General features: G+C 34.1%; 1 protein-coding gene across 7 annotated transcripts in view; it reads right to left on the reverse strand.

Annotated features, from left to right (window-relative positions):
* The window catches only part of Cdh8 (cadherin 8), a 340,737-nt gene that overhangs the window by 52,276 nt on the left and 265,000 nt on the right, over positions 1–23,461 (reverse strand). For 6 of the 7 annotated variants that reach the window (XM_010612139.3, XM_033757867.1, XM_033757866.1 and 3 more), the window contains 2 exons: positions 21,920–22,041; positions 7,670–7,787 (listed from right to left, as the gene is read on the reverse strand). In XM_010612139.3, the coding sequence (XP_010610441.1) occupies positions 7,670–7,787; positions 21,920–22,041 (240 nt within the window). Of the gene's footprint in view, positions 1–2,807; positions 2,837–7,669; positions 7,788–21,919; positions 22,042–23,461 lie in introns of those variants that run through there. The other variant, XM_033757868.1, reaches the window with a different exon arrangement.

The following is a 23,461-nucleotide window of genomic DNA, read 5'->3' on the forward strand; positions in this document are numbered from 1 at the left end:
TTTTTTTTTTTTTTTTTTTTTTGTGCAAGGGATGAAACTTGGGCCCTTGCGCTTGCACTGAGCTAAATCCCCGGCCCCATTTTCTCCCTGTCTTTGTACTGGAGATTTAACCCACGGCCTTCACAATGAACTATACACCTATATACTAAGCCTGTTTCCTGTTGGTGGTGGGGTTTTTTGGCGAGTGGAGTGTTTTGAGACATGGTTTCACTAAGTCACTAAACTGCCTTAGCTGGACCCACAATGGTGGTTCTTTTGCCTCTGCTTCTTGGACTTCTGGAATTAAAGATATGTGCCACTGTGCCCAGCCACAGTTGAAATGCTGTATTAACAACCAAGAATCTCACAAGCTAGAAATTTACTAAGAGACTCTTACCTGAAAAAGGCTGTTCTTCTATCCACTTGCAAATATCCCTTTTGGCAATATCTAAAGAAATATTTTATCCCCGAGAAAACCTAAAATTTTTGGGTAGTCTTCATTTTTATTTTTCATTATATTACTCTATGAAGATTATATACAAAGAAATAATTAAGTTACCTTAATATTCCTTTTTCCCTTTCTCCTTTCTCTCTGCTTTCCTCATGGACAATTTTAGCAGGCATACTCAAACACTGGCCCATTAGGAAAGGTGCAATGCAATATAGTATGATAGAATTATTGATTATCTCCCAAATATCTTATTTCACATTCTACCTTAATATTCTGTAAGACACATTGGGCTGATTAAGAGACTGAGCAAGTTCAAAAATATAGAAGGAAGAGAGGAAGAGGGAAAGGTAACAATTTTTCTTGTGCCTCTGATACACCTGACAATGAACCTGGCAGAGAACCATTTCTATTGTTATTTGTACTCTACTTGAATTAATGTTCCATTATTCAGAAAACCATAGGTGCAAATATGATTTCCATTTTACAGAGAAAGGTCCAAGATTCAATATTTTGTGCAAGTTCTTGTAGATCATAACCAGAACAGCTAGGATTCAAATGTAAATATTTCTCACTATGAAGCCCCTGTTCTTCTACATCCACAAGGTCTCTCTTTTGTCTTTCATTCTAATTCATCCCCAGTCATCTCTGTCGTATTTGCCCATGTGAAGTGTCTCTGTTAGTGCTGCCAGATTATCCAGCTACCAAATTACCCATTAGCCTTCTCTATCCACCTCTTTAATAAACTGAGGCACCTGCTATCCAGGTGACGTCCTCAGTCAGAATGTCACCTAGGCCTCCTGCTGTGTCTAGGAACTGCTGAAATTCATGAGAAATGTAAACTTCTGGGCTGAAAGGAGATGAAATGATCATCAACTACATTTAATACATTTTTAGAAAAAGAGAATTCGCGTAGGCTGACGGCTCATTTTGCTTCCACATTCAATTTTAATCCTTGGTTGGGCTTTCCTCAGGACAGTCATGTTTGTTTCATATCCACAAAATCCCAAAACCTATTTCTGTGCTTGAAAATAGATGATGAATCAGTCAATAATATTATTTTTTAATGAAACAAACAAAAGAGTGGTACAAACAAAACTGGCTGAATGAAAAACATGTCTCTAAGTAATTCTTTATATCGCCCCGATGTTCAGCTGATACCTTTGTTTTTTGTTACAGGAGTGTGAGGCAAAATTCTCAAAGCAAAGCTCTCATAGGAAGAGTTCTGCCCTATGACATCTATAAGATAACCAAAATAAGTTTAAGGCAACTAAGCTTGTACCAATTTTTTTCCTTTGGTTTTCTTTTTTAAAATTAGAATGCTCTGCAATGAGGGGAATATGATTGCTAGAAAATTGACAGAGAAACTCTGTTGCAATTCACAACTTTGAATCTTATTCTAACAATCACACATATAAATCTATGCTGTGTATCTAAATTATATCCCAGTAGCCAGTAATCTCAGAACTAAATTGTCTCCTATAACATACACTGAAAGATAGATACTGAGGAGAGTTCTATGTCTGAGCAGAGTAACAATTTTAGGATTTCTAATATTTATAAAAGAAAATCGCCATTTCTGAAGGTACAGTTGCTCTATGGTTTAAGAATGACAATATGGAAACCAGAAAAAAACAAGAGGTTAAGCGAAGAATATCTCTTTGTTTTCTGCCTCTAACTATACAGCAACAGACAACTTATAAGTACAGATCTGTTATCTATTTTTCTGAGTTTGCACATTGCCCTTAATTACAGTTTGTATGACAAAATGAAACATAAATGGGTTTTTATTAATAACATATTGCTGGAAGCATAAACAATAAATTATGAATTTCGAATCCAGAAGCCTTTGGATCATGTATGCATAATGCTACTTAACATATTTGGGATTATTTGAAATTTCTGTTTGATGTAAATTGAGCACAACTTTTTACTGTTATCCATTGAGGAAAGGTTCCATGATCTGAAGTTTACATGGCTAGCGCCCGTCAGTATTTGGTGCTATGTGTTTTCTTCTGAGAAATTCTACTGTGTGAGCAGGTTCGACACTGTCACCATATTGAAAACATAGATATATAGGTTTTAATCATCACACTCATTTAAGCATGATTCCCTAGAAAACCTAGTAACAATGGATCTGATGTAGATGAGGGTTCTTGTAAAAGCATTGTAAAGACAAAATGGCATTTAGGAATGTCCTTTCTTTGCTTCAGAGCAGCCTGGAGTAACGGAGTAATGGAAAATCTTACACAGACTAGATGTATCCAGAAAGAGCACCACTGGCCTACCCAGGTGCCCTTCTGTGCTGTGTGGATCAGCAGGAAGCTCTTTCGGGTGCAAGTCAGCCTGGATGTGTATAGGTGGCTCGAGGTTGAAGAGCGAGTGACCTGTCTGCTTAACACCTACATCCTGAATAAAAGAGAAGGGTCATAAGGATTAAGTGATAGAAGAGGGTCAGCTCTTTCTGGCTTGGACTCAAGGAAACCTATTTTCATGTTCAGGCAGCAAGTTTTCATTTTGTAACAAGAGAAGCCTGAAATTAGCTGAGGGTAGTCAAATGTACTTAGAAAAACTGTCTATAATTTTCAAGCCTGTGCAAAATAATTCCCACAGAGTAATGATTCCCACAAATCATTGATGTACTGGAATGGAAAGTGACCTTAAAACACTTAATGGGAAGCTAGGTTTATCCACTGTGTGGAGGAAGCCAAATTTCATTATGGCAAAGGAGATGGTGGGAAAAATTCAAAAACGAGTCCCGATATTCAAAACTAAATCCAACGATCATGCAGATATTTTCATTGTTCTTATTTTCCATCTTAAACTCCTTTATAAAAACCCTTTGTCATTCTATTACATCTTTTAAACTATAATACATTACAAAATTGCAAAACAGATTTCTTGCTTTGAATTATAGCAAGGGTCAGCATCTTTACAAATATTGATGAAGCCCCTTTCAACATTACTGCTCACCATTAAAGACTCTGAAGAGTAGAAGAGATGCTTTGAAAATGATATACCAGAGGACATAAAATACAACACAAGAAGTTAAGAACCACTACATTCCCATAAAAATCATTTTGCCCCATTTAATGACAAATGATTTTCTTTATCCTAGGAGATATTCTTATTTACACATAATCCACCACTGCATACCTAAAAACAGGTAGGAATTGTTAAACTGATATAACAAAAATGAATCGAAACTTAAGGCAATTTGTCCAGAATAAGGGTGTTTTTAAAAGTGATACATCCACAAGTTGGAAGAATGACAAAATACACACACTTGAAATACTCTACTTACTTGAGATACAAATTTTTAAGATATAGCCTGAGTCTTTCTGTAAATTGTTAACTGTTAGTAACAATGAGGCAACACACAGCATACACATTCTCAAATTCTTATTAACAGCTACATTGTTCGGATCAATTATCAAATTAATGCCTTTAGAAGGAGCTTCTTATCAATAAAATTCAAGTGTATTAGGAGATATCAACCAAAAGAATCAGTATCACTTGTTCCGTGGTTCTCTTACTGTTCTTAAGTGTAAACAAGATATAACTACACCCAAGTTCACTGTCTATCCCTCTCCTTCCCACAGGCTTTCCTTAGGGAGCAGAGCTTCTTGTTTTTCCTCATTTATCGGTATACGTGATTCAAACATTTCAGTGTAAACCATGAAGATTCCTATTTCATCAGACTGTGTTCTAGCAACTCCAGCGAAATTTTTTAACTACAATGTGCAGGCTGGAGAAGAGCAGATTTCTGCAGACCTCAAATTTCCTGCAAGTAAGATATTCCAGTATCTGTAAAAGGTCCATTTATCTTCCCTGTCTTGTTATATTGAATTGTTGGGTATTTTCCATCTCCACAGTTAGAACGAGTAATAATGAAATGTGGTCAGCAACCCTCTTTGTTTAAATTCACCCAATGAGAAGACGGAGAAATAAATGCTTGGGTTATATAATTCAAAAACTCAAGGTGCTAAGATTTTTTGGTGTGCACATGTCATAAATGACTCATCATATTTTTGACCTTTTCTTTCATGTTTCTCTATGTTGAAGGTTGCCTTCCTATTCTGGCAGGAGTATTATTCTCATATATTTAGAAGGAGAATTATTTGTGAGATCAACCAACTGTGTAGGATACAAGAGAAAGCTCATTTCTCTCTTTTTTTTTCTTTGATTATGAACCAGTTGGCAGAAAATTGCATTAGAAACAAGCAATATAAAAGAGAAGATCACAATAATTTTGATCTGAAAGACTCTGATGGAAGTTCCTTAAAAAATACAAAATACTTGAAAGTACCTCTCATAAAGATCAAATTACAAGGGCCAGGGATTTAGCTCTGCCATTTGGTGGCCTGCCTTGCAAGCGCGAGAACCCAAGTTCAATCCCCAGTACAAAAAAAAAAAAAAGGATCAAATTACACAGGAGAGTAATTCATCCGTAAATTATGGATGTGAATATATTGCCAAAACTCAAAATCTTTACATGGTTTTAGTGGGCTGGAATCTGTAATTCATAATGATCTCAGTGAAGAAACATCAACTCCTGACCATGTTACAGTCCCCCTTAAGAAGAAATAATTTCAACTATGATATATAACTTTTTTATTTTTTCATATTTATAACATACTTGAATACCACAGTTTTAGGGGTTTTATTGTTTCCACATTCTCTCATCATTAATGATTAATTGGCAACAGGATCAAAACTTTTTGGCTATCTACCTACCTACCTAAACCAAGACTGGAATTTGACAACCACCTTCTGTTATGCTAATTGTTTCTACATATTAAGAACTCACAAAGTATTCTTCTTATATTTTAATATTGAATATTCAGATGGTAAAGAAGCAGTGGTCTATTGAGCAAAAATATCATGAATTTCTGATCTATGTAAAGAAAGTAGTGCATAAACTTTACATATCTTTTCCAAAGATATATGTGTTCAAGATTTATTGTTGGAGGAGATGTTGAATATTTGGATTCTAAATCCACTTTCTACAAGACAGCCCTGGTTTATGATGTTTTCCAGACATAAATATAAGCAGCAACTCTTTTTGCTTTAAAACAAAAAGACTCCATCGGAATAATAAGTTATATGGCCACTGTTTGCAAAACAAATGAGTATATAACTTAAACAATCATGACAGAGTATCATATGTATCCTGAGTCATTGTGCATTTTTAATTTTTTAAAGATAAAAATCTATTAGAAAAGTCAAAAGTATAACTTCAAATTTTGAAGTGTTTTTCACACGGTCTCACTATGGTGTTTGAAGTTGCCTCGTACTCACAATGTAGGCCTGATTGGCCTCCAATTTGCAGAGATCCTTCTGCCTCAGGCTCCCAAGTTCTGGGATCACAGGTATGTGCCACCATGCCTGAATGATATAACTTCTAGTTTCTAGTTTCTAAATAAAACATAATCTACATGACTTCAAATGTTTTAATGCAGGGTTTACTGAAATACATGATGGGGCAGAAGTTTTCCTATGATTACAAAATCTTCCTTTCTGCTTATTCCAAAATTTAGAAAAAAATCAAATTGATTCACTGTAAGGTTAAACATAGGTGGTTTTAAATATGGGTCAAAATTACACTTGCCCTTGCAGCTAATACCTTCTTTTTTTTTTTTTTTTTCTTTTGCTGGTACCAGGGATTGAACTCAGGTGCTCTTGCTTGTGAGGCAGGCAGCTGAACCACTGAGCTAAATCCCGGGCCCCTAATACCTTCCTATTCACCCAGCACTTGTGTATGGAGTTCTGTCAAGGGGAGAGCTATAACAAGCATATCCTTTAATGGGCTGGACAGTAAACACCTAGAACCTCTGAGCATTTAGAATAGAAAATATTTTTGCATGGAGAATTTTTAAACTTAGGGTATTTCATATGCAAAAATAATTCTAGATACCAATCATCTCATTGTCCAAATTAAAATGCATGGACTTTCAGCTCAGTTTGGAGATTTTTGCCTTAGATAAATTTATGTGACTACCATAAGTGATAAATCTTGGCAGTATTAATAGATGAGAAAAATATATGTCTCAGATTGGATTCCTAATTCCGGGTGACTAACAAATGAGTATTTCATTTTTGAAGAGAGAAAATTAGATTTCATCACTTTTGTGTTTATAATATTATAAGCTAAGTGAGTGATATCTATATAATCATTTCTCATTTTTTTCTGTGATGTAACCACCTGTATCAAATCAAACCCAAAGAACTAAATAGCATTATGTTAAAAATTAAGGCCATGATATATTTGACATGTGCCATAAAATGTTACTGCATAAAATTTTTCTCAAAATTTACCACCTACTTTTAACAGAATATACCCAAATATCCAGATATCATAGATCAAATTTGACTCTCCTAATTGAGTAAAGCTGGTATATAAACAATTCAGAAATTAAACCTATGCCTATAATAGAGCCAGAAAACTTCCTAAAGAAATACTTGTATTTTGCTAATGTTCTTCAAGTAACTAAAACTAAATAAAATATATTAGAATCAAATTAAAGTTAAAAATCCACATTAAATATATAAGGATTTGGGGAAATAATGTATAGATCACATAGGCTTTTTAAAAAATGATCTATGATCTTCATGTGAAATAGACAGTATTTTTTTTAAATGCTAATCTACACTGGGTTCTCAAGAAACAACATAATAGATTAAATATTTGCTGTGAGTGAAAGACTTAACAATAAAATCAGCTTATGCTAACTCCAAAATAATACTGAGAAGAAATGCCCTTCAAGAAGGATTTTCTGATCTTATTGCCATTATTAAATTCAGGACAGGCTTAAAAGAAAACACTTCTAATGTGTACCTACAAACAAGGAATATTAGAATGGACATTCCCTAGAGTTGGTAAACATTTAATTAGAATTTAACAACTACAAAGTGCAAGCCAGTTCCTTCTCTGACCGATATCTTCGTATCTCAAAGTTTCTGGAAACTTTCACAGGAGTTAAATTGTACTCTTCATTTTATAAAGTATGGTGATTAAGGTATTCCCTAGGATAAAATTAATTTTCATGTGAACAATTTTCTTATCTACTGTTTCAATATTGGAAAAGGTACATGATGTAATTATCTCACCATTAGGCTGATAAACTGGATTTCTACTACTCATGGTGAACAAAAATAATTTAAAGAATATTTTTGCACCGTTATTAAACTGCATTTTTTCAATTTACATTTGACCTTATTTCACAAAGTGTGTATATTTACCTTCATTTTTCTTGATGGTGAAATTTGGATTGTTGGCCATTTCAGGAAGAAGACTGTATAAGAAATAATGTCCATTTTTGGCTTCATCTTTGTCCATGGCGCTTACTGTTTGAATGACCTGTAACATAAAACTGACATCAGCATTTCTGACCTAAAACAAAAAGGCTGCTGTTGCCTTTAAAAGTTTAGCGCTACCCGTTTTGTCGTTGGAGACTTCGGCCCCAAGACCAAAGACAATTTCAGCTTTCTAAATTGTCATGGATGGTTTGCGCCAAGAACAAGGAGAAAAATGCATCCCTTTAAAACCTCAGCTTTGATAAGTCGATGAAAACGAAGAACATTACCTTTCTGTCCATTTGGTGTCTGTGGCTTGAAATAGCAAAGTTAAGTGTATTTGAAAATTCCACTGGGCAATTACAGGTTTCTTTCCAATTTGAGTATTTACGGGCATCTAGAATGAGATTTGGAATTGTTACAGTGATTGCAGTGTTGCTCTCCAGAGGATCTTGGATGAAAAGGACTTAAATCTTGTATCCTCGCAGCTCCTCTTTCATTTCCCTCATCAGGTTACAAGTGTTTGCCGAATAGAGTGGTCCTCCGCAAAAGCATCACTGCAACAAACCTTTCTGAGGAGTCACATCTGTTCCCTCACAATAATGAATACTGTTTTTATAGCTAGTGGATAACGTACGCAAACAATGCTTTGGAGTGTATCCTGAGATGAATAAATTATAGGGATGAGAAGAATTACTGCTGTGTAGAGCACAGTTTGGGTCGACACCAACACTCGGAATCGGTGACTACTCAATGTGCTTATTTCATTTGCAGATACATTAACTTGGGGCTAAATTGTTTCTCGGGATTGCGGAAACATCGTAATTCATAGTTATGATTCTGTGCTATTTGTCACTTTGCTATGAAACACTGGTCAAGAACTAAAGTAGTAAAAAGTATAGTTCATACTTTTATTGTAAATAACTACAATGAAAATTCTATAAGAAGTACCCATCAAGCACGGTAGCCGGGGTGATACTAGATTTAACATAACAAAGAGTAAGAGTGAAATGCTCACAGATTTATGAAAGCATGTAACCACAGATGATTCTGAATATATTATGTCTGTTTCAACATTTACATGGTCTAGGCCAGGGATTTAGCTCAGTGGTTCCGACGCCTGCCTTGTAATCACAAGGACCCGAGTTGGATCCTCCTTGGAACCCCCCCCAAAAAAAGGCCTGATACAAAAACATAGTGTGGGTTTAAATTTTAAAAAGTATTGCAGCAAAGGACACATTGCCATTAACACACACCTCTCCCCGCACAATACTCTCTTTCCAACCTATTTATCCCATTATCTTCCCACTCTCTGAAACAATTCACTAAGTCTTCCTTTATGAGCACTGTCAAGGCTGGCTTCATGTCTTGGATAAATTAAAAATATTTACCCTTCATGGCTATTTTAACTTTAGGGAAGAGCCAGAAATCTGCAGTCTGTCCTCCAGTGAATAAGGCAGAAGAGGACACATTGTAATGTTTTCACCTGCCTTTTACTTGGATGTTACACTTTTTATCACAAATCATCAAGACACCCAGGAAAGAGGACTTCCAGCACTGTTTCGGAAAGTGCCAAGGACAATGAGATGAGTATATTTGAATTCAGGAGAAATGTTGTGTGGAAGATAATGGCAGTGTGTCTTTTACTGGTATAAAGGATCAAATTTAAATATTCACAATATATTTCTGCCTTCTGTCTTTCCCACTGATCTTTACAAATTTCATTAAAAATATAATCACTTCAGTTTGCAAAAGTGTTCACCTTACTTTGTGACTAATGACAGAAACAAATGTGAGAACCATAATTTCAGATCTTTTAGTAGTTTTATCACTTTGCATCCTATCAATCACATAGTATAAATTTGTAATGCAATAAAGTTTGATTTCCACTTCTCCATTTTTTAAAATAAAATATTCTTACTCTGAAGGTACTTGAATTTTTTAAAGATACTAGTGGCCCAGTTATGTTTTTTAGTTAGTCATACTTGTAATTAGCTTGACTGATTATCTACCAACATTGGACAAAATCTAACTCATGGTTAAGACAGTAAGGCTGCTGGTAAAAGAAAGAACTCTGGAGTGAAACTGGTTAGATAGAAGTCAAAATTTTACTCTTTGCTTTTTATGTGATGCTAAGGAAGTTAGCATTCTGAAACTCAATGTCTCCCTAGGCCTAAAATAAAAAAGTTTCATAGTGTCATAGGGCTCTTTTGATTTGTGATATAAATGTAGTTACATCTCTTAAAACATTGTCTTTCTCTTATTAAATGTCCCATAAGATGTTAATTCTCATCATTGTTATTGCTTTATTATGGTCATTTCTACTTATTGGTGACATGGCACTTTAATAAATCTAACAATGCTGGTTGACACTTAAACAAGGGTGTAACCAAATCAGATGAGAGAAGGAAGAAATAAATCACGCTTACTGTAGATGAACACATAGCATATTTTCCTTGACTTTTAAATGAAGAGAGAAATTGTAGGGTTCTACTTTCATTTATAAAAACACATATAATGGTAGAAAAAGGAAAGATTTGAGAGATAACTCATTGGGACAACATAAATGTATACATATCTATTAGAAGGAGAACTTAAAATTCTTCATTTCACATAGGAACAACTGTGCTAGATTTTGATGTTAGAAAGTCAAGGGCCTGACAAGAGTCTTTCTGTGAACAGATTTAACAAACCCTTGCCCATCTATCTGCCTGGAATCTATACAACTTCTCTTCCTGGGTGCATCTGTTAAAGAGTATGTGAGTGTATATGAAGGGTAAAGACAAATGAAGAGATGATTTCTTGCTAATCTGGAGTGGACTTCAAGTGTAATTAAATACATTACCATAAATACTGTTTCTTAGACATATGCGTGAAAAGGGTCACCATAACAAAAAGAAATGCGATTATTTAGCTTACCTGAAGTAATACAACTACCTGCCATACTACATCTCAGAAATTTTTTCTGAATATTACACTGGAATTGAATGTTTTCTTCCACCATTTATGTAAGCCAGGAACTCATTTGACATAGAATTACTTTGCCCTTTCCCCAAAACTACTGAACCAGAACGTGTAAAAGCAGAGTCCAGAAGTCTGCAAATTAAACAGCATTCTGGGTGATTCTAATGCACATTCAACTCCATGAACCACAGTTTTCAGCAAGAAAAATATTGGTGTTCACAGTTTGCTTATCATTATTCATCAAGAGAGCTTGTTTTGTCTAATTTATGTCAAGCTTGTCACATGATGTGTTGGGGAATAAAAGTGGTTAAAATGGTGAATCTTCAAATCATCTTCCAAATATTCCATAATCTCACTGTGGTAAAGATTCTCAGTTAAGCTATGTTTGACATTTCATTTTATTTTAATGCAGATAGCCACGACGAAGGTATTTTATCTAATAGTACATGCCTAGTAGATCACTGAAGGATTCCGTGTCATTAAAATACAGAAAGGTACTCACATTAACAAAGCTGAAATCTTCATTGATGACATAATACCACAGTACAATTAACTTTAAACAACAGAATAAAAGCAGACTTATTCAGGAAACTGTATCTCTAGAGATGCATGTTGTATGGGCAAGCTTCATAAATGGTAAACAGGGACTGCCCAGCTGCTACTTTGAGCTACTGTGGCGTTAATTGAGTTTTAAAATAATGACATGACTATTTCATAAGAGGGAAATAAAAATTTCTGGAGCTGATAAGGATTTGTTTTAAATATGCATCTAACCTCCAGTTTAAATAGTCCCCTTTTTACTGGTAAAATTAGTATACAACTGAAAAGTCAAATTCTTTATTATTTAATACAAATTTATTCAGTTTCAAGGGAAGCTGAAAGCAAAATATATATCTATCAGAAAAAAAGAAACATCTGGGGTGTCAGAAAGAAGAAACTCATTTCAGGCTATGTTTGAATTTCGGTGGGAGCAGACACTCTTTTTGAAACCACAGACTTAAAAACAACCTTCTTAAGGCATGACACTAGAAAAAAAAAATTGAAAATTGTATACAGTAACATGGTTTTGACTTTAAAATTAAACATTGTTCATAATGTATCCATAATTATATATCCCAAATCAATTATTTAAGGGTATTTATTAAATCTTATTTTGGACTAATTTAACTTAATCAAAATATATTTAGTAATAGTAGGATAGCACTGCCATTAATAACTTTTGAAAATGCAAGCAGTCAGGAAACAATACATTTATGATGATCTGATCTGTAAGAAGCACAATAGCATCATGGGATCTATTAGAACAATGCCCTTGAGTTCTTGTAGATATGATTCATTGACTTGTTCTTAGGTGCCAGGTGTGATAATCTATGAGATCCCCCCTGTCAGTGCTATTAAAACATTGTTTGGCACATAGAAACTATTTAATAAGTATTGACTAAATAAATTAATGGATGGAAGAATAAATATAGGATGGCAGGCACATATTAACTTCATTGCTAATTCTCCCAAGGTACTGAAAAAGTAAGCATTAAGAAACTTAATCCTCTTGTCCCTGCCTCCCTTCACCAAGACCTGTCATGTACAGGTACAAGATCCCAATGATGAATGTAACTGTACTGTGTACCTAAAAAGTGCCAATAGACTCAATGAGAAAGAATAAAAGAGAAACTTAATCCTAGAGTACATCAAACAATTGTCTCATTCCTGATATGTGTGGTTACAAATTTGTCTCCCCTTCCTAATATTTCAGTTTGCCTGAAAGTCTTGTGAACTTTGTATTTTCAGTATATGCCCTTATATGAAATTTGGCTTCAAGCTTCATTCTTTTGGAGAATGTGGAAGGATGATCCATATATCCTGCTTGTTCATGCCCTGCTTTGTTTCAGCAGGATAAATCTTCCTCCCTGATTCCGATGGGTAAAAATCCACTTCCAAAGGAACACTTAGAAGTCACAGCTCTCTCTAAGCATTGACAAGATAAGAGAGGACTATTCCATTGCAAACATATTAACAGTTTTCTAGACCTCGGCAACATATGTCTGTTGTGTAAAAAAAACCTGCTGATGATAGAAAACCTGAAATCTGCATTGAAACACACTCAATTTCTCAGTTAATGTTCCAAAATTCTGTTCAGGAAACCCTCGGGAGGTGATGTGAATTGAATGAAGATATAAAAGGAATCAATAAAAGAATGGGAAGTCAATGGCAGTGCAGAAGGGGTTGTATACTTTTTTATTTTCTATTTTCATCTGTTTTTGCTAGTTTATCAAGATTAACTTGCCCGACATACTAATGTCTATTTCCTGGAGCACTAGTTTCAATTTATGAGCTAATACATCACCCATAAATAAGCTTCACATGGCTTGCATGTGTCAAGATGAAATTAACATCGTTTAAAGATACTTATATACATATATATGAAAGGAAAGCCAATGGCTTTAACTATGGTATCCATAATCAAATTTTTTAAATGTATGTTATGGGCTATATCTTAAAAGGTGTGAGGGGCTTGAAAATGGGAATTATGCATCCAAGGAAAACCAAGTCATAACATTATGGTGAGTCTAAACAATACAGAGTATCCTCACTTATTTCAAAACTGTACACAGTAGTTCAAATATAATAACAATTCATATCCATTGGAAAGACATTGCCAGAATGTTTTGGATAATTTGTAGTGGTAATCCAGCTGAAACGAGATATCCTTTTATTATTCATTCAAATTACCCTTCCATGTCACTTTTGCTTCCAACAGACATTGTTTCCAAATAACTAGATGTACTAGATAGCCATTTAAAGTATGTATCTTAGAGGCCTAATCTAGGGAATAAGACAGCAATTGGAAAGACATTGCCAGAATGTTTTGGATAATTTGTAGTGGTAATCCAGCTGAAACGAGATATCCTTTTATTATTCATTCAAATTACCCTTCCATGTCACTTTTGCTTCCAACAGACATTGTTTCCAAATAACTAGATGTACTAGATAGCCATTTAAAGTATGTATCTTAGAGGCCTAATCTAGGGAATAAGACAGCACAAATACACCCACTGTAAATCCTCTGACATTTTTGGTGTGGATTCTTTCTCTCCCTTTACTATTATTGACATTAAATTGTAGTAAAAATGATATAAAACAAGGGTACTGAATTCTGTACACAAAGCTAGAATTTTCTACTTAATTCTACTTCCTGTATTTCTTTGCTGAACTCTGCATATCTTATGTATTTATACACCAATGCTTAGCAATAATTTTTAAAAACACAATCTTTTGCCCTGCTTTATGAATCCTTCAATAACTAACTTTCCTTAGTAGAATGAAATCCACAGTTCTCAGCATACCTTGGAGATAACAACTCTTCTTTGAAGAAAGAATGAATGTACTTTCTTCTCCACTTCTCATCTATTATTTCATGAAAATATAATATTTAAATTTCAAACTTTATTTCTAAGCTGGAAATTGTTGTCTATTATTTATATCCTAGAGCAAGATTTTTTTTCCAACTGAACCCCATCTACCACTAGTTCCATAATTTTCTCTAGGGAAAGCTTGAAAGATTTTATAATAAACTAAGTTTGACAAACATTAAGTAACATATAACACGTTTGGAGGGTTACAAATGCTTACGAACTCAAGGGAAACTTCCAGTTCTTCACCACAAACAGAAGATAGTGTTGTTTGTTTAATTCAGGGATTCTTATCCTCAGTAGGTAAAACACACACGCAGATAGATAAACACACAAACATACACGCGTGCCCCCCACACCACATCACATCACATATTGATTTGCTACAGCACACGTTTTTCTCAGAAGCTCACCTTCAGAGATGCTAACCTCTCACACTCCACCTGAGTCTTAAAGGTCTGGAGGACTTTTTCAACCTCCGTGTGAAAGTGTTGTCTCTACATCGCTGCAAGTTTGTAGCACTATTACCATGCATTTCTCTGCCTTCCCAAGAATGTGTCAGCTCTGGTGATACTAAATTGCCGTCCAATTTAAGTCTTCAACACAAAACCTAGTCATTAAGGCCTCTTCTTAGGGTCCGTATGACTTTCTTCAAAAAGTATGCCTCTCATCGTGTCACCTAAGTACAAATGCCACAGGCATATTCAACTGCCCATCTGTTTCCCATATTAAATTCTAATTCAATAATTTATGGGTTAAAGAACAAACAAGAATATAGGCTTTAATTGCCCAAGATTTTAAAATCATCTTTTACCCAACTTTCTCTGTGAATCACCTTGTCAGTTAGATTAGGGACCAAACAAAATGTGCAGCATGAGCATTCACATGAGAGTCAGACAACTTTTCCATAGTCTATAAGCAAAGATTTCTTAAACTATTTAGACACTATGTGTTTCTGTATGTTGATCCGGTGAATTTGAAAGAAAGAAAAAGAGCAAAAATTTAGCCTACAAATTCACGTGGAGAAGAATAAAGTATGAATCTTTTCTTCCTTCACCAATGAAAATAAAACACATATAAGTGATCATAGGAAGATTTTTTCCAATACAGGGTTATAGATTATCCTCTACTTTACTGACTCGTTCAGGCATCAGTTATAGTGTGTTGTTTCAAACTAGTTCATAAATATATAACAGTAAAACTTAACAAATACAATATTAATAAAATATATTTTGCTTTTTACTATAAAACTGGTTAAACATATACAGGATGAGTATCCCTTACCAAAAAATAATGGGGATCAGAATTGTATTTTTGCATATTTTCATATACATGCTGAAATACATATTCAATGAATATAATAAAATATCTTCAAGATGGGATCCAAATTTTTAAAATGAATTTATTTATGTCTCATATACGTTATATACCCTTAGCCTAATGGTTATTTTACATAATATTTTTAGTTAGTTTGTGTGTATATTGAAATATATTGCGCTGTATACAGTTTATTCAAATGTTATTTCATGTATTTTATTAATCTACCATCTAACTCCACCCAAAATGGTATTTTATGCATTTTGTTGAGGCCATAAATTTGATCTGTTTTCAAATCAATCCTGACTCCCTCTTATGTATGCAAATAGATCATTACAGATGCCCTCTGGCAGGAAAGTTAAAATTAAATCTCCTATATTTGTTATTTCACGGGAGTTATAAAATACCATAATTTCATTTTATTGTTTCATATTTATTAGAAAAAGCCCCACAGAAGCTGAAATATAAATAAATAAAATTAAAAAATCCATTGCTTTTGCTTATCAAGGGATAACTATCTTTACTTTTTATATAAAGTGTATTTCCTTTTATTTAAAGTTGTAGGAAATGCTTTTGAGTAAAGTATACAGCAGGTTGAGGGGTTGATTTTTTTTCTTTTCAGCCACTTCTCACCTTTGTTCTTATTCTCATGGATACTTTTCTAGGAAGTGTTTCATGTCAGCAATGGAATTTCCAAGTTTTGAAGTTTTGCTTCTTTGAGAAGCATTATGAGATCTTAGAAAGTACAAGTGCTTTGGTAGCTTTGAGAGCTGACATTCAAGCATATCTTAGACTTTTGTCATGACTGTATGTAAGGACCCGTGCTCTTTATTCAGCCTCAGCTTCCATACCTGTGAACTGTCCTTGCAAAAACCAAAGAACCAGAGTGCTGTTGATGTCACGAAGAGTGACGAAAATATACAATGAATGATTGAATTAAAAAATACTATTTCAGTAAAAGACACATTGGAATTAAACCCTTTCAAATTTTCCCCTCAGTTCAACCACACTTTCTCTTTCACTCTTGACACTTTCTGAAGCATTTCTAGAAGTTTTCATTCCTGAGTGACTTTATGAGGTGTGATAAAAAATGTGATGAATGTTTCTGCTTAGGGCCATCCCAAAGAAAGCCTGAGTGTGGCTTCATCCACTTTATATACTGGATCTTGCACTATGCATCTTCTAACCCTTCCTCAAAATCATAAAAGGTAATTGCATTGAGAACATTCATATCGAGTTATCCAGGACAGCACAATTAAAGACTCATGAAAGAGAACTTCCAGAATTGCTTCAGAAATTGGCAAGAACAGTGAGGTAAGTGTGTTTGAAATAAGAGAACTTTGTGAGGGGGATTTATTATAATGTGTCTTTTACTATAATATATTCTTTTTTATTTAAACATTCACCATATTTCATCATATAGCATATGTTAAATGTTTGTGTACATTATTTAATTTTTATAAATAAGCAGCTTCCTCAATTTCTTCTATTTTTCTCCATAGCAGCCTACCTGAGCTTACCATTATCTTTTGCAGGCATAGGCTCTTAAATATTCTTCCTACTTTATCATGTTGGGGTGTGTGTGTGTGTGTGTGTGTGTGTGTGTGTGTGTGTGTGTGTTTTGGGTATGTACAGACTTAATTGGCCATGAAATTATTTCTGTCCAATTTCCTTTCTGATTATTATAGTCTAGCCAGATATTCTTCAATTCTTCCACCAGACCAATGACTTTCTCCCTCAGGGTCTTTGCATGTGCTGACAAGTCTCCTTTTATACGTAGTCCTTTCTCATTTTTCCAGTTTCAGCTTAAATGACACACACATAAAATTTGACTTTCTCTGACAACAGAATTACATCCTTGCATTTTCTTTGTTCTCCTGTCTAGTTGCTTTAATGTTTATTTCAACCCAGTTTTTAAATTTTTTAATTATGTTTTTATTCATTCCACTCTTTTCATAATCTCTCATTATTAAGTTTCATAAGAATATTCCATTTTACCTTTCATGTTTTCTCCCCAGATTGCCTTGCGATGATTATCATCTTGTAGATGCATAATAAATACGGTTCAATAAATAAATAAATACTGTTCAATAAATAAATAAATAGGTTTCTTTTATCCAAGAAGGTTAACATGTGTATTGTGTGTCTGTGAGTAAAACAACTGTTTCCATGGTAATATCTGAGAAATTAATTTTTAAAATATTTTCACTGCTGAATGAAATAAATTATAAGTGTAATTCTAAGATTTTACACATAACCTATATGTGTCAAACATAAGCTAGACACATATCACTAAGAAATATGAATGACTATGTTTTTGAGCTGGGATGTTCTCACAATAACCAAAGTTTTTATTGTTAGTGTAACGGATGATATTCAAGGAGGTAAACCAAAGAATTATTGTTTTGTTTTGTTCTTTTTTTTAATAATCCAGATGTAATTATATGGCACTAAACAGCAGATTGCAGCCAGTACAATGTTGAAGCTCCAGTTAAATTCAATATCTGTAGTTCCAGAAGAAGTACTGTCCTGAAGGGAAGAAGCCCTTGAGCAGGCTGTCTCCTAACTAACTTTCCAATTTTCTGAAACAAAGCAACGGACCTTGACTAACACCTAGAAAGACAACAGTCAGTTCAGTCCCTTGGGTTGACGAGTCATCTGGAGCCGGTACTCTAATTCTGTGGACTGTAACCACCACCGTACAGCATTACCCGAGATAAAATCTTGTGAAGGAGGCAAGATGGAGCGGGAGCTCTGCAAGACCTCCTGGCTGACACTGGGCCCTGCTGTTCTGTATTTCTCTTTCAAGCTTGGTTCTGAATGTGATCGTGTCAAGACCCCTGAAAGCAGATACTGGATTCTCCACATTTGTTACCCGTACCCCCGCCTGTCTACCCAGATTAGCATTCTCTTCAGACAGAATCTGGTCTATCCCCAGGTGACTCCTTTCCAGTAACTGATAGATGTTCTCTTTCCCAAGTAGAATTTGTCCTACTTTAAGAAATCTTTTCATTGAGATGGCTCCATTTTCCCTCACCTCTTTAGCTTCTTCTCTTTCCAAAGCATGTGAAGCATTTTCTTGCAAATCTATCATTTATAATTTAATTACATATCTACTAGAGCATTCTATGATGATGAAAGCCTGAGTTTTAGGTGTTACATACCATTAAATTCCCAGGACCTAGCCAAGCTGGGGCACATATAGCTAGATGGTGTGCAGTTAACTTACTGACGATAATGTTGTACTATATTAGGCGATAAACTGGAAGACAGAATTTTGCTCTCTAATTTGGGAATCTTCACACTTCACTCTGTATTAGACAATAGAAAAGTATAAACAGAGAGTTTTTTTAAGTAACTCATTAAATAGAGAGGCAAGTAATTTGTAGATAAATATGTCAGGCCTATATAAGAATCTATATCAGAATCTATAGTGGTACATAATCTGGTATTTTTGACTTGAGACAAATTTCCTCAGACTAGTAGGTAGTGTTTTTAAATAGAAGTAACTAGCAACACCAACACACCATATTAAAATTTAATCATGTAACAACAGGATTAGTTAAAAGAATTCTAATCAAAACGAACAGAGGTTGATTTTGTGTAATGGACTGTGACCTCAATTTCCCTTTGGTGATGACTATTACTTTCTTTATGGATCATATTTGAATGTGTTACATTTTTTTTTGCTTCAGAATCATGACAAGGTGGTAGAAGCAAGTATGATATCTAATTCTACCTTCAAATTTAGCCTATTACTCTTTTAATGCACATATATTATGAGTAGAGCTAAATGTCCAGAGAAGACAAAGGAGTCTGCCTGCTCCCCTTATTTTGATTTCTGACTATGTTTAGGTGAGTTCAATTCTGTGGAAAAGAACAAATTACAATGGGTTCTCTGTATTTATGGGAATGCCCTCAACATCTCAGCAATTTATACAGACTGAATTTTTTGATGGCTTGTCTATGATTATGGCTAAAGATCTCCACTTGCACACAGGAAGCTGTTTACCTTTGTACTTAGCTTTAAGTCCACACCTTCCAAGTGAACAAGACCAAGTGTCACTTGTACTAATTTTCTCAGGCTATTATGGAGCAGACATTAACTATAAAAAATATTGAGATAACTATGAATTTTGTGTTAATTCAGTCTTTGACATTTATTTCTTATGACAGTGTGATCATCTTTCTGAGAATGAAGACTCTAATTCCAAAGTGAGTCAGCGATCCTGTAATATTATGAGAAGTAAATAAAAGTATCTCCATGCCAAACTTCTATAAGTGAACACTGGTGTGAATAACAAATCCAAATTTTAGAAAATATAAAATATAAAAAATAAACTCTTAAACTTTAAAAGTGACCTAAGAATAATATAAGAAATCAAATATGATTTATGGCCAACATAATGAGTTCAGATTAGTCAGGAACTTCATCTACACAACTATATATGCAGAAAATAGCCAGTCACGTGTCCACAAATGTCACTAAACAGTGTGCAGTCGAGCTACACTTAAAGCATACACATTTCTTCACAGAATGAGTCATTCATTTTGGTTTGCAAAAATCATAAAACAAAGCAACAACTTTTTTATTTGGCTCTTGCAGAAAAAAAAGGTGATGAAACAATTTTTTTTTGAAGATAAGATCTGCTGAGAAAGCATTAAAGCCTTGGAAACAGTAAAAATCCACGAGGGAAAACTCCTGGATTGCTAGACATCCACAAAGCATGCTGATAAATATCCCAAGTGAAGCTAACATTGAGTTTGTGAAATATCAATGTCATTGACTCCCTGAACTTTTGTGATGAGTCCTGCATTAGTAATGAAATTTTATTTAAACCCTAAAGTGTTTTACACATTCTGAGTGATATAAAAAGCTAGTTTATATTTGTGATTGGCTATATTACCCCAAGAATTTTCTTGTCTATGTAACAGCCAAACCCTTGAAACTGATCTGCTATATTTTGATCAAACTGAACAACTGTCTTTGCCAAACAATTCCCTGTCTTAGCTAAATGATATTTACTACACACATTTACACACACATACACATACACACTGAAATTCTCAAAGGATCACAAATGAAGATGTTCAAAAGATACAATTGATAAAATTAAGAAACATTGTGCTAATATTAGAATATTATGTAAATAAAAATGTATGCCTGCTAAAGCTGAATGTTTTGACGAGATCATAAGGTCTAGATGCTTAAAATTAATTAATTTTATTAGGATTTCAGCTTTATTTTGTGTGTAGGGGGTGACGTGCCACATTCTGGTAGATGGAAATGATGGAATCCCTTCAGATATGTTAGAGTAGTTTGGGGGAAAATGTCCATAATCTTATAGCCAGGCAATACAGTCATCTTTTGTAATAATTAAATAAAAACAAGGAGCTATAGTGCTATTCCTTTCTTCAGAGAAAAAACCTGACTTTTGTCAGGTAAGCTGCTTGGCAAATAGTAAGTTTAATTCCTAACACCCACATGAGGCCCAAGAATAGTTGGATTAACAACTCCAATGTCATGCTGTCAGCTGCTGTTTATTTAAATTAAAATGTCACCATCCATAAATAAATTAGGAAGTTGAAAAATGATAATTTTTAAAACATACAGTACTTTGGCACCTTGTTAAAATAAATCTATTACATTGTGATTTTGTAGAATTTTACATAGGCTACTTCCATTTTGACATTCAGAGTATAGAGCAGGTTCTTGTTTTTGTTTCTGTTCTTCTTGCTTCTTTAACTTTTTCTCCTTCTCAGCCTCTCCCTCCATTTCTTTCCTTTTTCTTTCTTTTCCTTCTCTTCTTCCCTCCTTCCTACTTTTCCTCTCTTCCTTCCTTCCCTCCTTCCTTCCTCCTTCTTTGCTTCCTTCTTTCCAATTTTCCTTCTCTTTTTGTAATTCCATAATTTTTTCTTTCTTTTTACTTTTTGCCTTTTTCTTTGTCTTCAAGATTCTTATCTATTCTATATGAGGTGGGTGGAAATATTCCATCGGTACACTATTACTGGGTATTTTACATGCATGTGTAAAATATGCAGTTCAACTCATGTTTATCTAAATATATCTACAGATTTCAGTGTTTGTATTCTATAACTTCCTTTCTAGTATGTGCTATTCATATATTTGATAGAAACAGAAAATCCCCTCCCCATGAGCTTTTCAGCTGCTTCCCATTATTTGAAGGTTAAAATTTCGGCCCTATCTCTCTAAGACAATCTCCAGTCATTATTCATATCCAACTACAGCTTTAGATAGTGATTTGGCCCTTACTTCAGGGCACAGTAGAGTTTTCAACTCTTTGGAGCCACTTTGGTCATATGTAAGAAGAGAATTAACATCTGAGGAGGAAAAATATTCCCTTTCTGTTTCCATTTAGATGTGTATCTAGCCTGTGACTTTGCATATCATAAATAATGAAAATGTGCACCGTAATGCAGGTTAATTAAATATGAGACAGTGGTATACAAACATATTCAGCATTAACAACATGGAGATATTTACTTGGCCGGGTTTTCCATTTTCACATAAAAATGCCTCATATTCGGATGCGAATTCAGGGGCGTTGTCATTGACATCCAGGACTTTAATAGCAACAGGTACTCGTGATATCTGACTGTGGTTCCCTATGGGAAGGAAAAAATAACATCAGCATTAAGGGTATTTCATTTTTATGTGCAACTCTACTTGCCCTTTCTGTATCTATTTCCACTTCCCTGAATTCGGATGCTCTCAACATGGCGATTATGGAGTCTGACCACTCATTATGGAAATATATCAAGAGTTTAACTGCTTTAAATACTCTATGTTATTATTTCAAACACCATTTGCTGGAGTTTAGCTTGAAAAAGACCATACCTAAATAGATTCCAAAATGTTTCTCTGATGAAGCAAGCTTTGTTTTACTGGTTAAGTTCATTATTTAAAAGAAAAAAAAAATTGCAGTACTTATACCTTCGCTTATTGTAGGCAGAAAACAGCCCATTTGGGGCTATTATTTGTTTGGCTGACTATGTATACCTTATATCTATGAATATATGTACAGATATCTAGGTAGATATATAGGTACAGATATATAGAGATGAACAATGAAAACCCAGGGTAAGTCCCAAACCAAATCACTTGTTGAGAAGGGGACCTTAATCACAAAAGAGATACAATTAAAAATAGGAAATCACATAAAATTTGTAATTTTAATTTTTCTTGCACAATTTATTGGGATAATTTTAGATAAGGTTAGCCCAAATTATTTTAATCTTGTCCGTTTCATAAAGTATCATTATTGTACATAGGCAATAATCTTCTAATCTTTTTAGGTCAATTCTAATAGTAAAAATGCAATGTATATCCTAATCCATAGGTCTTTCAATTTCAAATTTTAGATATATATGTATACACATGAATACATGCACACAGAGATCTGATCCATTAATGCTGACTCAAAACATGTTATTTTTCCTTTGTAATACAAGCAATAGAGTATGATTCTGACTGTCTCAATTAATAATCTTGATCTATTATAAATTATACAGAATACATTTGAGATGCCCAATTATTTATCTTTGTTTCTGTAGTACTAAATTTTTTATAAGTAAGCCAAGAGGGAAAAAATGTTTGGCTTTTGAATATGAACAGGCTTGCATTTGTTATATCAATCTTTTTCTTTTTACAATTGATTTAAATTCAGAGCCCTAAAAACCTTCACATAAAATCTTATTAAATATAAAAATAACTTCTAAAGCACATAACAAAAAATTGTAGGCAGGCCACACATTTCAGATTGTTTAATTCTGCTCTCCATACCTCAAGATGTGAATTTAATTAATTACTCTTTCTAGTTTCTAACATTCTAAGTTGCTTAACTATGAATGGCTGAATTTCTATCACTTTGGTGACAGAATATAACCCACCTCCAGAGAATCAAAGTGGTCATATCAAACAAATGTTTCACATGTTATACTTTTTCTTTTGCCATTTTATGTAAATGAAGTGCCTCATTCTTCACTCACAGAGAAAATATGTACCTTCCTAGTTTTGACAGAAGGA

The sequence above is a fragment of the Fukomys damarensis genome, unplaced genomic scaffold (assembly GCF_012274545.1).
Source record: "Fukomys damarensis isolate Sample0158 unplaced genomic scaffold, DMR_v1.0_HiC HiC_scaffold_32, whole genome shotgun sequence".
Lineage (NCBI taxonomy): Eukaryota > Metazoa > Chordata > Mammalia > Rodentia > Bathyergidae > Fukomys > Fukomys damarensis.